The sequence below is a fragment of the Periplaneta americana genome, chromosome 4 (genome assembly GCF_040183065.1).
Source record: "Periplaneta americana isolate PAMFEO1 chromosome 4, P.americana_PAMFEO1_priV1, whole genome shotgun sequence".
Lineage (NCBI taxonomy): Eukaryota > Metazoa > Arthropoda > Insecta > Blattodea > Blattidae > Periplaneta > Periplaneta americana.
The window spans coordinates 47,372,867-47,387,854 of record NC_091120.1 but is presented as its reverse complement, the minus strand read 5'-3'; the positions used below and the strand labels follow the sequence as shown (position 1 = coordinate 47,387,854).

The 14,988-nt window shown below is 38.2% G+C and overlaps 1 protein-coding gene across 3 annotated transcripts in view; it reads right to left on the bottom strand.

Moving 5' to 3' along the window:
• Positions 1-14,988, bottom strand: part of rdgA (retinal degeneration A) — a 727,627-nt gene that overhangs the window by 231,886 nt on the left and 480,753 nt on the right. For 2 of the 3 annotated variants that reach the window (XM_069823282.1, XM_069823283.1), the window contains exon 2: positions 2,487-3,790. The exons of the other annotated variant lie outside the window; for it this stretch is intronic. In XM_069823282.1, the coding sequence (XP_069679383.1) occupies positions 2,487-3,541 (1,055 nt within the window). In that variant the 5' untranslated portion in view covers positions 3,542-3,790. The remainder of the gene's footprint in view (positions 1-2,486; positions 3,791-14,988) is intronic. 3 annotated transcript variants of the gene reach the window in all.

Sequence of the window (14,988 nt, the reverse complement as noted above, 5' to 3'; positions counted from 1 at the left end):
TAAATTACAGAAGAAAGCAGTGAGAATTATTTGTGGTGTTTTTTTTATTGGGTTATTTTACGACGCTGTATCAACATCTAGGTTATTTAGCGTCTGAATGAAATGGTGATAATGCCGGTGAAATGAGTCCGGGGTCCAGCACCGAAAGTTACCCAGCATTTGCTCGCATTGGGTTGAGAGAAAACCCCGGAAAAAACCTCAACCAGGTAACTTGCCCCGACCGGGATTCGAACCCGGGCCACCTGGTTTCGCAGCCAGACGCGCTGACCGTTACTCCACAGGTGTGGACTTTGTGGTGTTGGACCAAAAGAACATTGTAAACCTTTATTTCAATCGTGTAAAATTCTCACTCTTCCATCGCTATATGTATTGCAGTGTTTGTTATATACCAAAATTAATATAGATAATTTCCCTTTGAACTTGCATTTTCACGAACACCATACGAGAAGTTGTAAAGATATAAGACCTGATTTATGCAGATACAAGACTACACAAAACAGTTTTTATTATATGTCTCTGAAGTTTTATAATAGCTTACCAAATTCAACTAAAAATTTAAATTATGATTCATTCAAATCGTTAATTAAAAGAAAATTGTATGAACACAGTTTGTATAGCATTAAAGAATATTTTAACTTGGCAAATAATTTTGTATGATTTTATTTATATTGACGTTGCTATGCAAAACGTACTTATGTCCAAGCAATAATCCATCCATCCATCCATCCATCTACGTAAGGGATCGAACAGATATGCCTCCATTTTCCCTACTTTCCCTGATAAAGGACCCGATAGTACCTTCCACAGGGACGTCGCTAGGGGGGTGCGAAAGGGTGCGCAAGCACCTCATAAAAATCGGAGCACCACTTTTCTGACCCCAAAGGGCAATTTATTTTAAAAAAATACTAGGCATAAGTTATTTTGAAGAACAAAAACAAACACTTTCTTGGATGTGAAAAAACTACGTTATGGATATGCTGACCAATAATAATAATAATAATAATAATAATAATAATAATAATAATAATAATAATACATAGTAATATAAATAAAGAGATGTATAGTATGCGCGCCAAATGCATGAGAGAACATTTTGGTCATTTTTACAACTCGCACCCTATTTTTAAATCTCACACCCCATCCGCACCCCCCTTGCCCTGATCCTGGCGACGTCACTGACCTTCCAAATGTTGGATGTCTTCATATCTAGCACACGATGCAAGTACCCAAAAACCTCACATTCTAATAACAAACAAAACTGGGACGAAGTTGGAACTGACCGAGAAACAATTTGAATTACATTGTGGAAAGTCTCTCTGCTACTTGCAGATTGACTGTATCACGGCATACTCGTACATTTATTTTTATAAGTATCGGGGACGGATCGAAAACATATGACGCCACGGGCGAAAAACAACAGCAGCACTTTCCTCCGAACCAAGTGCCGGTAATGTTTGGTGGGACTGACAAATCAATTACTGCATTGTGTATAGTTCTGAGCGGCAGGGCTTCTACCTACAAATTCAGCGGATCTACGTTCGATTCAAGTCGGGGAAATGGATTTTAAATCCCTGCTGCAGGAACAGAATGTTTACATGTTGTTTTGTGTCTGTCTCTGTTGTTGAAAGAAGTGGCCTGCGGCAAGCTGGCTGTATAGCCAGGAATTTCTCATAGGCAGGGAGGCAGAATAGGCCAAAATCTTCACTATTCACTATCCACTAACCACTACCACTACTACTAGTAATAATAATAATAATAATAATAATAATAATAATAATAATAATAATAATAATAATAATAATATATTTATTAACAAAAACTTCAAGTTGAGAAGCTGTGTTTATGGAAAGTTTTTGCAATTAGGTGTCGTTTGAGCGAAACTTTTTGCCTAGTTACTAGCTTCACTTGTATGTACACATCTGGTAAAATTATTATTATTATTGTTTAAATTTCCCCTTAACTAATTTTGTAATATTATAGATCTTTTAATTTGTCCTACAGAATTTATCTGTAATATTGACACTTAATATTTTAGTAGAAAAATTCGCTCCGTCGCCGGGGATCGAACCCGGGTCCTTGGTTCTACGTACCAAGCGCTCTGACCACTGAGCTACGCCGAATTCAATCCACAGCACCGGATCGAACTTTCCTCCTTCGATGTTTCCCTTTTGTGGCCTGACTCCAAGTTAGGCATATATATGCGGATTCCCGGCCAACAAGTCATTCAGCTGAGTGAGCTCCTAGTATAATGGCAGTTGACATTGGATACACGTCAACATATATAACCCTAATATATATATATATGTATATATATCCACCCATAAGGGTACTCCACTTATCCACACTTCTTCTTGGAGTTAGAATTAACACTTCCTTGTATTCTTCTTTGGACAAATAATGAATGTACGTACAGTGACGTCTTACATTTTTCATCATGCAACAATACATAAAATGCTTACAATAAACAACCATGCACTACTACATACCCTTTGATGGCAGGTGCATATGCAGTCGAGTTCGCCATAGCGAGTGCCTTGTATCGTGCTTGTTCATCTGTAGGTAGGACGATATCTACAGATCGGGAGCGTAGGGTAACTTGTGGCACTTGTAGGGACAAAACTTGGTCCAGTTCTTCTGTCTTATTGTTGGAAGACACTTTGGTAAAACACGAATCCACGGAGGCAGCTCTGTCTCTCTTCAGCTCGGGAACTTTGAGGTAGATATCGCTCACTATCAACCCCACTCCACTACCCTCACTACCTCCCACTCCTCCAATCCCACTACCCACACTTCCACCACTCACCGCGTCACTACCTTCTGAAGTAACATCCGAGACATTTTCTAACGAGTTATTCCCAGGTTCAACAACAAAGAAAGCTTCTTGTCTTGCTAATTTTGGAGATGTTATGGAACGCCTTCTCAGAGTGGGTGTCCCCAGAGCCCCTTCATCGCTAGTGGGGCAGTCTAGCGAGGGTGAGCTCGGGGAATTCGGAGATAGCGTCACACGAATACTGCACTGGGTGTTAGGCGCGTTCACCTCGAAACTATCATCCCGAGAGCCTGCCTCATCGTCGTCTTCCCAGTCGCTGGACGAGGTGTCGCTGTAGCTCATGGACCTCGACCGCGACTCGTGGTGGTCGAGGATCACTTCCTCGGCTTGAGCCACCGCCTTGACCCTCGCGTATTCCTCCATGCAAGTGCAGTGAAAGCATACAGCTGGCATCTTGTCACTAGAGGATCTTCGACGTTGGAATCTTCTCGGCACTTCCAGGTACGTCGTCGAATCTTCACTTCCTGTCGAATCAAAACTTTTTGATCGTTGGTTCACGGACTGGGGAACCTTCAGGAACCCACCAACCCCGCCTACAGCACCAAAACCCTTCTCTTCTCCCGACTGCTGCTGGTTGCGCTTCGCCTCCAGTTGGATCTCGTCGAAGGAAGCGGAGCGGACTTGTTTGGGAACTTCTAGGCTGCTTTGAGTCTTCATCTCGGCCCCAGTTGGAGTTCGTGACCGTTTGAAAGTAGTGCGGAGTCTCTGCATACTGCGAAAGCGATTGTCGCCGCTAACGTACGTGGTGGTGGTGATGAAGGCAGCTCCTGTAGGGTGCCGTACCGACCGTGTCCCCCCACGGCAAGGGGTTGCCGGTGTCCAAGTGCGTTGCTGGGTGATGCTGGGGCGGTGGCAGTAGTGGTGACGTACTTGCAGCCATCATCATCGTCTTCCTCTGCTCCCGCATCTGATGATGAAGATGATGATGGTGCGGAGTTGGAGAGCTTCATGAAATCGACACTGCAATTAACAATTATTTTATGCAATACTTCTAACCCCTCTGCGCATGTTTCAAGTTTGTGTTTCCTTCTTTCGTTGTACAGATTTACTTTACTTTTCCGGTATATCAGGTAAGACAATTGTAATGTAGTTTGCCTACGATATTAAAAGATATCACTTATTTGAATATTTGAATTGCATGTTAAATGATATTGGAAAATAATTTTATCGACAACACAAATTAATATGTTTACATGAACTTCATAGTAATTTGCAATAATAGAACCGATAGCTTCGAATGTATTATTATGTAAAGCCTTTTTATGCATAATATTTAAACAATCACATCCATTGAAAATTAACGAACATATACACAATACACTAATGATGAGATAAAGTGCTCTTTTGCGATCACTGTTCGACCTGTGATTGCTCATTTATGTCACGATGCTCTTAGACAGTGAAACAGTGATAAACAGTGATTGAACTGCGAACTTGCGAGGTGAACTCTTAACAGTTCATTCTTCCCGGCTCATCAGAGCGTCTCGCTGCGATGTTTCAGTTCTCACGATATTTCGCACATGGTAGGTGAGGGCGAGAAATGTTGAGGTTATGTGTTTGTACTCACAGAAGTCAAGTTTAAGCACAATATTGTGATGTAAATATAGGAGTTTCATCATTTTAAAAACAGATTAAAGAATTGAAAGTCAGTATTCATTCATTCATTTAATCTAATGCTATAGACAAACTGAACATTTATCGTCTGTATTAAATATGAATGAAGTCTCGCCCACCTCATTATATTTTGCTCGACTAGTATGACTAGTCAGTTTGTTTTTATACCATTAAGTACGAGAAAAATTCGTACCGGCACCGGGAATCGAACCCACGATACTACGAGAGGAGTTCGGCCGGCGTCGTGAATCGGGTCCCGGCATAGCTCAGTTGGTTAGAGAGCACTCAGCGCGCACAGCTGAGAGGTCCTGGGTTCGATTCCCGGTGCCGGTACGAATTTTTCTCGTACTTAATGGTATATTTATCGTCTGGCTATCCAATATAATGCATGATTGTCCATTAGATCTTGTCCAGTATTCCTGAAGTGAAATATTATATAGGAAAAAGGGGAAAAATTAGTAATTTTGTCATAATTAACATATCACTTAGAAGAAGAATGAAATATTGTTAATTTTTAAATAATTTTCATATTTGGTAAAACTCTGTTATTATTGTAGTTTTACTGGTTGATTAGTGTAGCCAATTAATAACGTCACTGCTTAAAATAATGGAATGAATTAAGCAAAGCAAAACCCTGTCAGATTTTCGGCTGTCGACTGACAATAGTATTTTTTCGGCTTTAGGAAATTGAAATCTGCCAGGATCAGCCTGAAATCTACTGAGTTGGCTACACTGAATGTATTGTTAAACTCGGGCGCTCATAGTTCGCGGGCGTAGTTGTTTCCAGTGTTGTCACTAGGTAGCATAAGCGCAGCGCACTCAGTGAGTAAAGAACGTGAACTGTCTCAGATGGCGAGCAGTTTAGCCCTCGAACTGTGATCACTGTTTAAAGAGCTGCTTAATCACAGGTGTGATCGTGATTTTTCGATCACCGTGATAAAATCACAGGTCAGTGATTTTCTGCTCATCACTACAATACACAACATAGTCTATACAATTCACATCTCGTAAACCAGAAATTGTAAACGAGTTTTCACTCACAGAATTAAAATTAACGTATATAAATTTTGCACGATCAATCACAAACATAAGGCAAAGTAAGTGAATCGGGGATTGCAGAAACAGCACATGTCATGAAAACTAAATATTTCAGTAGACACAAAAAACGGTATTACTGGTGGTAGATCACATAATTGGTTATAGTACCGGCTTCTTCAGACAGAAGCCTAATAGATGTGTCGTTTTATATCAAATTTATTGAAATCTAATGAATTGTTAATGAAATAAATCAATATATATTAGCTTGAAATGTGCTGTTTCTGCAAGGAATCAAAATTGTAGTATAATAATTTCAGTTCAACTAAAGTTTATTTGTCAAATTAGGGATATAATATATGCATATGCCTACTGTATAATTAATACATAAGTTCAGCATATAAATGAACTTATTTTTCCACAATAGGCCACTGAAGAATATTATTGTAAAATTCTTGATATTCATGTGGTATGTAACGCATTAGTTTGCGTATATCGTCAAGCTTCTCTCTTTGAATTGGCACGATTTTGTCTGGATATGCCAATGAAGAAGGTAAATATGGTATTCTCGTTTGTACTTACAAGCAAACATTCTCAAGGGGGGGGGGAAGATGAAGAATTAATCTTTTTTCTTCCAACATTTTAATAATGTAAAAAGAAGTGCTTACACAAATTTTGGCCACTCGAGAGTAATTACGAAGACCGTAAAAAAATAAGTTGCCCTGAGCCCGTTTACAGAAAGAGAACAAAATTTCATGGAATGTTTTATTGAAACAGATATAGCAATTGTTGAGTTTTTTCAACATATTCCCCACCAGAATTGAGACATTTGTCATTCAGTGGGATCAATTTTTTTATCCTTTGTCGTAGATGTCTGCCGTCTGGAATCGGAATCAATATGTCGGCACATGTCTTTCACATGAGTTGTTTCTGAGCGCTTCCAGGATTTCACAGGTCTCCAAATGTGAGACGGCTATACTGACATATGTGGTTTCTGCATAGAATGATAGCCATATATCAATAGTGCATGAAACTCGAATAAACTCATTTCGCCACAAAAAGTGATATGTGCTTTTTCTGAAATCCCTGATTCAAGTGTAAAAAAATATAAGTGAAAGGTCGTAACATTTATTTTAAAGGTCTTACTAATAAACCGTGTATAGTTTTTATACGAGGCTTATGCAAAGTTGAGACAGAAAACGTTACTAATAAACCATTCATAAGCGATGGATGTATGAACAGTCTATAACTATACAATGAGAATTCCTTTGCAGTAGTTATATACACGAAACCCCTTGTTTAATCGTTGTATATAGAGAAAAAATGGCCGCCCCTCTAACAACTGTTCATATCGACTATCATTTTATGACGATGGTTGCCATGTAACCACAGAAGAACAAACCAAAGAGCACAGAATAATTAGAATAATATTGCTGTAGCTTGTACTCTTTGACCAAAATATAGTGTGGTACCGGTAATCGATCAGAGCCAGTTGTACTATCGATACTTAACATGGCACACTAGAGCACTCTACCGGATGCAATAGAGAACCTCAGATATTCTATAATAATAATAATAATAATAATAATAATAATAATAATAATAATAATAATAATAATAATAATAATAATAATAATAATAATCCGTGGCGCTACAGCCCATGAAGGGCCTAGACCGACCAGCCGGCTGCTGGTCTCACGCCCACATGCCGAAGCAGAGGTGGACGATCATCCAACCAGAATGGAGGTATCGTGTGGTTAGCACGATGATCCCCCCCCCCAGCCGTTATAGCTGGCATTTCGCTACCTATCGTAGCTTCTCAAGTGCATCACGATGCTGGGTGGGCACCGGTCCCATACACTGGCCGCATTCCGTAACGCGAATCCTAGGCGGGATGCCTTAGACCGCGACGCCACGGCGCGGGACTCAGATATTCTATTACCTTTCGTAATGAAGTAATGACGGCACTATGACGTAGCTGTGTAACAGTTATACTGTTATATACGACGTATTTAGTGATTATTAGCAAGTAATTTACACACGACTTATAAACGAGCTACTCAATATACAAGTATAAGACAGTTAAACGTCTGTATATAGAGTTTTTATTAGTAAGACTGTATATGTTTTTATTTTGTATCTTTTAACTTTTAACTTTTGTTATTTTATATTTGATACACACTACGTTTATGCACATTGAAAATGAGGTTAACATATTGGATAATGTAAGAATGTATCTGATGATGTCGCAGGTGCGATGAAAACGTTAATAGGCTACAAACAAAATATGTATGATAGTCATACACTGAAAATAATAAAACCATTTAATTGAACTTACTACGACTTATCTGAAAAAATCCTCAAAATGAATTGTAAAAAAGAAACTTATTCCATAAACTTATTTCTTAACAAATTTAAAGGACTTAAAAAACTTTCCTGACGTTTGAATAATACTCTATAAAAAGAAAATGTGTCATCTGGATGACATTGTTTATTTTTATGTCACTGTAAATAAAAAGGCCAATCCAAACCTCTTCTCAAATTGCTGTTTTTTTTTCCTTCCCCCCCTCCCCCCTGAATGTCCGACTGCTACATTTATTTATCTTGGAGAAAACTCTAAGCTGGAAACTCATCTCGTTTCTTGAATTCAGCCTCCGTTGCGTTCAAGAGATGGAAAGGTAATAAACAGCGGGAAGTGGGTAGAGAGATAACTCAGTTGAGTTTTACGATAGTTCCGATGTGTTTGTTACAAAGACCAGATATCCGAGCGGAATGAACTCCTCAGCATTTGATTAGACTCTTCATCCTGCGACGAGGATATTTAAATGCAAATAAGTTCTCCTATTGTTGAGGAGGGTGAGTTATTGTCATGATTTTCCATAAGAATGAGGAGCAACGAAGCTATAGAGGAATCCAGCAACCAATAATACAGAGACAGGAGATAAAACATCTGAATGTGGATTCTATTCAGAGGCGCACAGCTAACGTTGCTTGGAAACTACGGCCCTTGGTTCAAATCTCCCTACGGAGGACTGTTTGTCAGTTGAAATGATACCGGTAGGTACTGATATATTTACAGGGTGCATCAGCAATCCTTTGATGTAAGTTTTGAAACAAGAATTTAAAGTCACTCCAGATTTAAAAAAAAAGTTTCATGTTGCAAACATACTTTGTGATTTTGCTCGTTTCGCAACAATCCAGTTCATTTATCACATTTCCAATTATAATACATGATGAGTAAAAAGTAAGTAAAACTGCTTGTATCTTTCCTATTATTACTACAGTCCCGTCGCTGTTATTTACGGCAGCCAATTACGTTGCAGGTCGGCTACATTTAAACGTGTGCGTCTTGTGATTCGCTGATGATGACGTTATGTAATTCCTAAGGCTCGATAAATACTTAATATAATCGTCCGCCATTTTGGCTCTTTCGTTGGCGTTCGCAGAAAGCACACGAGGACGTTATTTGCCGCTCAATTATTTGCTCAATTACAGTGCGTTTGATTTATTATCATAGGAGCTACGACATGATAATGTTTAACGGTGTGGCAAATAGATTCCTCGTCTGGTAGCTCGGCAACGAAAGAACAAATATGACGAACAATACTACCTAATAGATTTTATAGAGCCTTCACTTCCTAAGACGTAAGAAAAGAGGAGTCACGTCGGGAATAACAGCGTCGCGATTATATAATAAACTCTATATCAAGGGTACCCGAAGGGGGTAGCCAGTGGTAACAATTGCTACCACTGAAATTTTTTTTATTTTTTACGCATTCTTTCTTTATTTTTTCCCCCATCCATTGAGCAACCTTTGACATTGTCCATCATTTTACCCTACATTACATGAACTGTGGAACGGTGGTTCAGGTAAGTTATGTGTAATCATTTTTATTATTATTATTATTATTATTATTATTATTATTATTATTATTATTATTATGTTCGTTTGTTATGGTTACAGCATTTATCGGACACTACGAGTACTTATATGCATTCCTTGTATTTATGTGTTTTAGCACTCTTCGGAGAGTGAAAACACGGCTAAGGAACACCATGCGAGTTGACCGTCTTTTCTTTCTATGCATGCTTTCCACACATTGCAAACGCATAGAAGAAAACAGGAAATCATTTTTGCATAAAGTCCATATCTATGGACGAGAACCTATGCGACTGCAAATTTTGTTTCAAGCTCAAGAATTAGAACAGTGAAGTACTACTAGCTGGAATGCCGTTTCGTTTCTTAGTCTTACTGACAACGAAAACTGCATCTTCTATCTCCACCCTTATTGTACACGTGCAGGTTGACTCGTCTGTATTTTTTTATTCCGGTTCAGTAGTGTTCATGCTAGAGTAGTTACACAATTAAAGCTGATTTCAGATGTTTTCCAACATTTCAGAGGTGCAGTGGCATGAAATTTCTCGTAGGAATGGCTATCTGTGTGTCTGTTGCAACTTAATGGCATAGCAGTGAGAGGGATCTCCCTCTGTAAACAAATTTTAAAACCTGATGGCATTAATGAAATAGATTGTACAAGCCTACGAACTGACTGATGACTGCCCAGCGGAAGTATTAGTCGCTTACTTTCAAGCACTGTGCTGATTAACTTTATCGTTGCGTAGCGAAATAACGAGAAGTCGCGGATCCCAAGTTAAGGCTGGTTCGCAATAAACCGGAAACGAGAATCGGAACGAAAACAAAAACGGTAAAATTGTTAAAATGTGTACATTTAAATGTGAGCATTCACAATTAACGAAAAGCTTGCCGGAGCCCGGGATCGGAAACGGAGAGTTGGCCAAGTTTCAACTTTGGCGTTCACGTTTCCGATCACAGCCCACTAGATTCATTCTATTGTCATCTAAAAGCTATTTTGTCTTTGTATATTTTGTAGCAAGAAGACCGTGACATAACCTATGCATTATTTTGTTCTGTGCTGTGCGTCATGGAGCAAGTTTTATTTGACGAGATTCTAATACTGAGTGTTGAGGAAAATCCTCACGTTTACGGTGGCGCGCCTCGTATAAAGATGAGAAAATGAAGGAGAATACGTGGCTTTCAATAGCTCCATCTTTGAACACCGATCGTAAGTGAATCATATTTTATTAATGTATTGGTTGTATTACACACTACATATTCATGCTACAATTCAATAACTACTGTTGTGTTCATTTTTGTTCTATTACAAATATTTCTTCTCTAATTATTTTACGTTATAGTAGACTTAAAATAGGTTATGATAATAAAGATGCATGGGCATATTTATAGTACCGTACCTAATGAAATGTTTCAGTTGAAATTTCGAAGTTGGTTGACCTGTGTTTATGTTGGCTGCCTTGTACTCATGAGAGAACGCCATTGGTCAATTATACACATATAACATCAGAATGCGTAATATCGACTTTACATATCGTTATTGACATACATATCGATATGCATAGTCGTCTACTTTCTCGGTTTATTGTGAATAAAAAATTTTCATATTCACGTCCTCTGCTTCTCGTTTTCATTCTGGTTCTCGTTCCCGGTTTATTGTGAACCAGCCTTTACCCGACAAAAATGGTTTATTTTGACATCCTCAATTACACCTTCCAGTTTGTGTATTGAATTTCGAAACTCCCTGTATACAAAACTAGGTAGCACATTCATATCGTTTTTGAAATTCGATTTCACAAATGTGACCTCTATTCAAGGTCGCATCTTACCCGTTGCACACTCCACGGCCAGTAAGTAACAACTGAGTTATAAAAATAGCAGTGAGCAAAACAAAGAAGAACCAATTATGATACACCAGTCAGTCGTACGGCCAGAAACCCCACCAGGTATTTTACATATCAATCACGTAATCCGCTTGTTCTGTTTATAAGTATAAGTTATGAGTAATAATGATATGTACAATTTAGCTATCTCTTACGCGATGACATCCAGTAAACGAGCCCATCCTCTTCCTATGCAGAAGGAAATTGAGAACGAGATTAGCACGGCCAGATTAGCCACATATCACGATAACATTCTTTACATTGAGAGTTATACAGGGAACAGCTGGAATGGGGAAAACACACTAAATTTTCTATTCTTTAAATAGTTTGTACGATCATTACTTAAAGAAGTGACTTACGCTGTTTCAACAAAACATATCTTCATTGGTAGAGCAACTGCTATGAATTGGAAGATCCTGGGCTCAATTGCAGGCGTTAGCGATTGAGAAATTTTCAGAACGGTCCCGATGTTCACTCAGCCTTCTATCAAACTGATTACAGAGTTTTTTCTGGAGGAAAAAGGCGCGTGTAGCTTTGTTTGATCAGAGCATTTCATTCTACTGCCGAGATCACGACTGAAAGGAACTCTATCTCCATGCCTCCTATACGCCTTCGTGGCTCCTAAACCAGGGATACAGAACTGGCGAGAGAGGGGTGGAAACAGGGTTGCCAGATAAATGAAATGCAATCGTCGTACCAACTTATAAAAAATGTCGTACTTTAGCGTAAAATTGTCGTACATTCATCATTTTACTATTTTATAGGTAGTGCGCACAGATAGGCCTATATTTCACTTAACACCCAAAAAAAGTGGTTCATAGGCCTATAAATTTATATTCATTCATTCTTTCATAATGTTCTGTCCAAGGGCAGATCTTTCACTGCAAACCCAGCTTTCTCCAGTATTTCCTATCCATTTCTCCAGTCAATCAAGAATTTTAGTACAGTACTTATAGTTGATATCCACAGTGGCATTTAACATTCAAATTACCATTTCTTCATCAACATTATCATTTTCGGTAAAGCATGCACGATGACGTTTGGTCGGAAACAACAGCCAGCAGAAACTTTATCTTTGGTCGGCGCAACGGCAGATATTTAATATCAATCAGTGCGGCAGCTGATGATTACGTCAAATTAATCCACGTGCAGTCGACTCAAATCCGACACCGCAAAAATGTCAGCGCGTCTAGATTTTTTAATCCTAGCGCGGTACTATTTCATTCATAAAAAATATACTGCCATTGCTGAACATACAATGAAGTTAGCAGATCTCTGAACTCGTGTTACTTTGGTATAACCGCACCGTACATGAAACCTGGAGCTCAAGATGACGAATTTATGATTTGAATGGCAAGTGTAGTCACCATATTGATTTTCAAAGCAACTTTTATCCCTTTAAAGCATACCGTATATATGTGTGATCAGGGATATTAGTCAATGACATACTGAATGAAGAAAAGTTGTCTAGAAAAGGGGCAAAAATAATTAACTTATTTTTTTATTATAGTCCGACATTGTCAATTCCAAAATAATTTTGTTCCTTCAGTAAAATAGTCGTACAAAATTCCGTACGACTTAGAGTTCGGTCGTACCTCGTACAATTAGTCAAAATAGTCGTAAGCGTACGACTATAGTCGTACGTATGGCAACCCTGGGTGGAAAGCATGGGGAAAGCGTTGGTTCCCCGTCCACAGTCCACCGGCGTTGAATGACGTATCTGTGATCCATACGCAATCACACAAGACAGACACTGAATACAAACAGTGTTGTCAACTCGATTCTTAAAAATCCGCTGTGAAGCCGTGTAAAAACCGCTAAATTGCTGTATTGTCAATGTAAAATTATATTATTTTTGCTGCTGTGAGTGCTAAAATACCCGCTAAATCCCTATATCAGCAATACAAATTTCATAAATTTTACCCGCTAAACTAACGTCGAAAAACGCTAGATCTAGCGGGAAAACCGCTGAATTGCCAACACTGAATACAAATCCGCTCCCCTACCAAGTCAATGACGTGGGGATGGAAGTAAGGGGTGAGTGACGTATTCGATGAATGACGCAACGCCACAATTGTAACCCAGTTCTGCAAGCCTGTCCTAAACGGAAAACTTCTGCCTACTACAATTTCAGTATGCTGTCCCGTCCAGCTTTACCCGTTCACAATAGCAGTGCCATTAAAACGTAAATTAATAGTAGGCCTAGTATTTTATTTAAATACGCTTTAAACAGAGTAACATATTCAGCATAGAAAATCAACGTTGACGAAAAATGGCCAATAAATTTGCCTGGAATTCTCCATCGAAGACGGAGAGCTTTTACGTGCACAAAATCTATGGTACGGGGCCTAAATGTTCTTTCAGTCGTTCATTATCATAATACACTGATCTCTTAAATTAACTAACATCTTGGAAATTGAATCAATGGCTTTTCCAAAATACACATTTTTTTTCTCGTAAATCAAACGAAAACGAGCAAAATTGTATTGAACATTTTTTTGTTTGAAATATCTCACAAATTAACCTCCAGAAATTAGTGACATTACTTATGGTTCACCATGTAGCCATATTTCTATCCCTTGCTAAGGACTTATCGCCCTCTAAAACACATCTACATAATGTAAATTGTAACCGTAAATCATTGCTTGTAATATCTCTTTATTACTCTTAACTGTTTCATTGTTCATGAATTAAGTATTAATTTGAAAGTGAAAGTGAAACTTTGTTTTATTAATCTATTATTGGTTATTTTTTAAGATCGTGATTTACTCTGAAACGGTTAGACATTCTTGTATACCTTTTATATTGATTATTCCTCAAACATCTCATTAATCTGTAACAGGAGCCATTCTTTCACTAATGTGCATGCTTCTACATAATTCATGTAAATTGTAACTGTGACCACAATTTTATGTTATCACTTTACTATTGTTTATTGTTTATAAAATATGTATTTTGATGCCAACTATAACCCTAATATACCTCAGGGTGAAATAGGGTTTATTAAACTGGATAATAATAAAAAAAAGATAGATTTGAACGCGTGAACTTCGGACTAAACTCCCAGCATGGTAACTATTCGCTTGCGCAAAGAAAACGTGAAGAATGTTCATATAGTTCCAATTTCATTATAAGCTTATATGGACATTTGGCGGATATTGTGTATTTATGTATACCATATTTTGCTGTCAATCGTATGAATAAAAAATCAACGGAATTAATAAAACATTAATGAAATGAGAAAAAATCAAATGAATAAAAAATCAATTAAATGAATAAAAATTAATCAAATGAATGAAACTAATCGAGAGAATCAAATCAAATCGATGCAACCAACAAATCATTCAACCAGTCAATCAGCTAATGAGGAAGAAAGGGAGGAAAGTAAGCTAAATGGTACAAGAATGCCCGTCCTTGCGATTCATCTTAACATTTATGAGAGCTCCAAGCCTAATGGCCACTTGTCTCACTTCGTTCACACTGTCCTACTTGAAAGACTGAAGTAATTGAGGGGCTTACAACCAGAGTGGACCAAGTCCGCCAGTGATCAGTTTGTGGATTAATACAATCTCGGATGAAGAAAAATTAGATTTATTCGTTGCCATAACAAACAAAGTCCATAACTCATTTGTTACTCTACAGAGGGCAGCATTTCCTATGGAAGGTGAAGGTTGCTAAGCGTGAGCCAGGAACTTTAAGACTCAATATCTCAGAACTATTCCAGATGGACTTGGTCCACTCTAGTTGTGAAC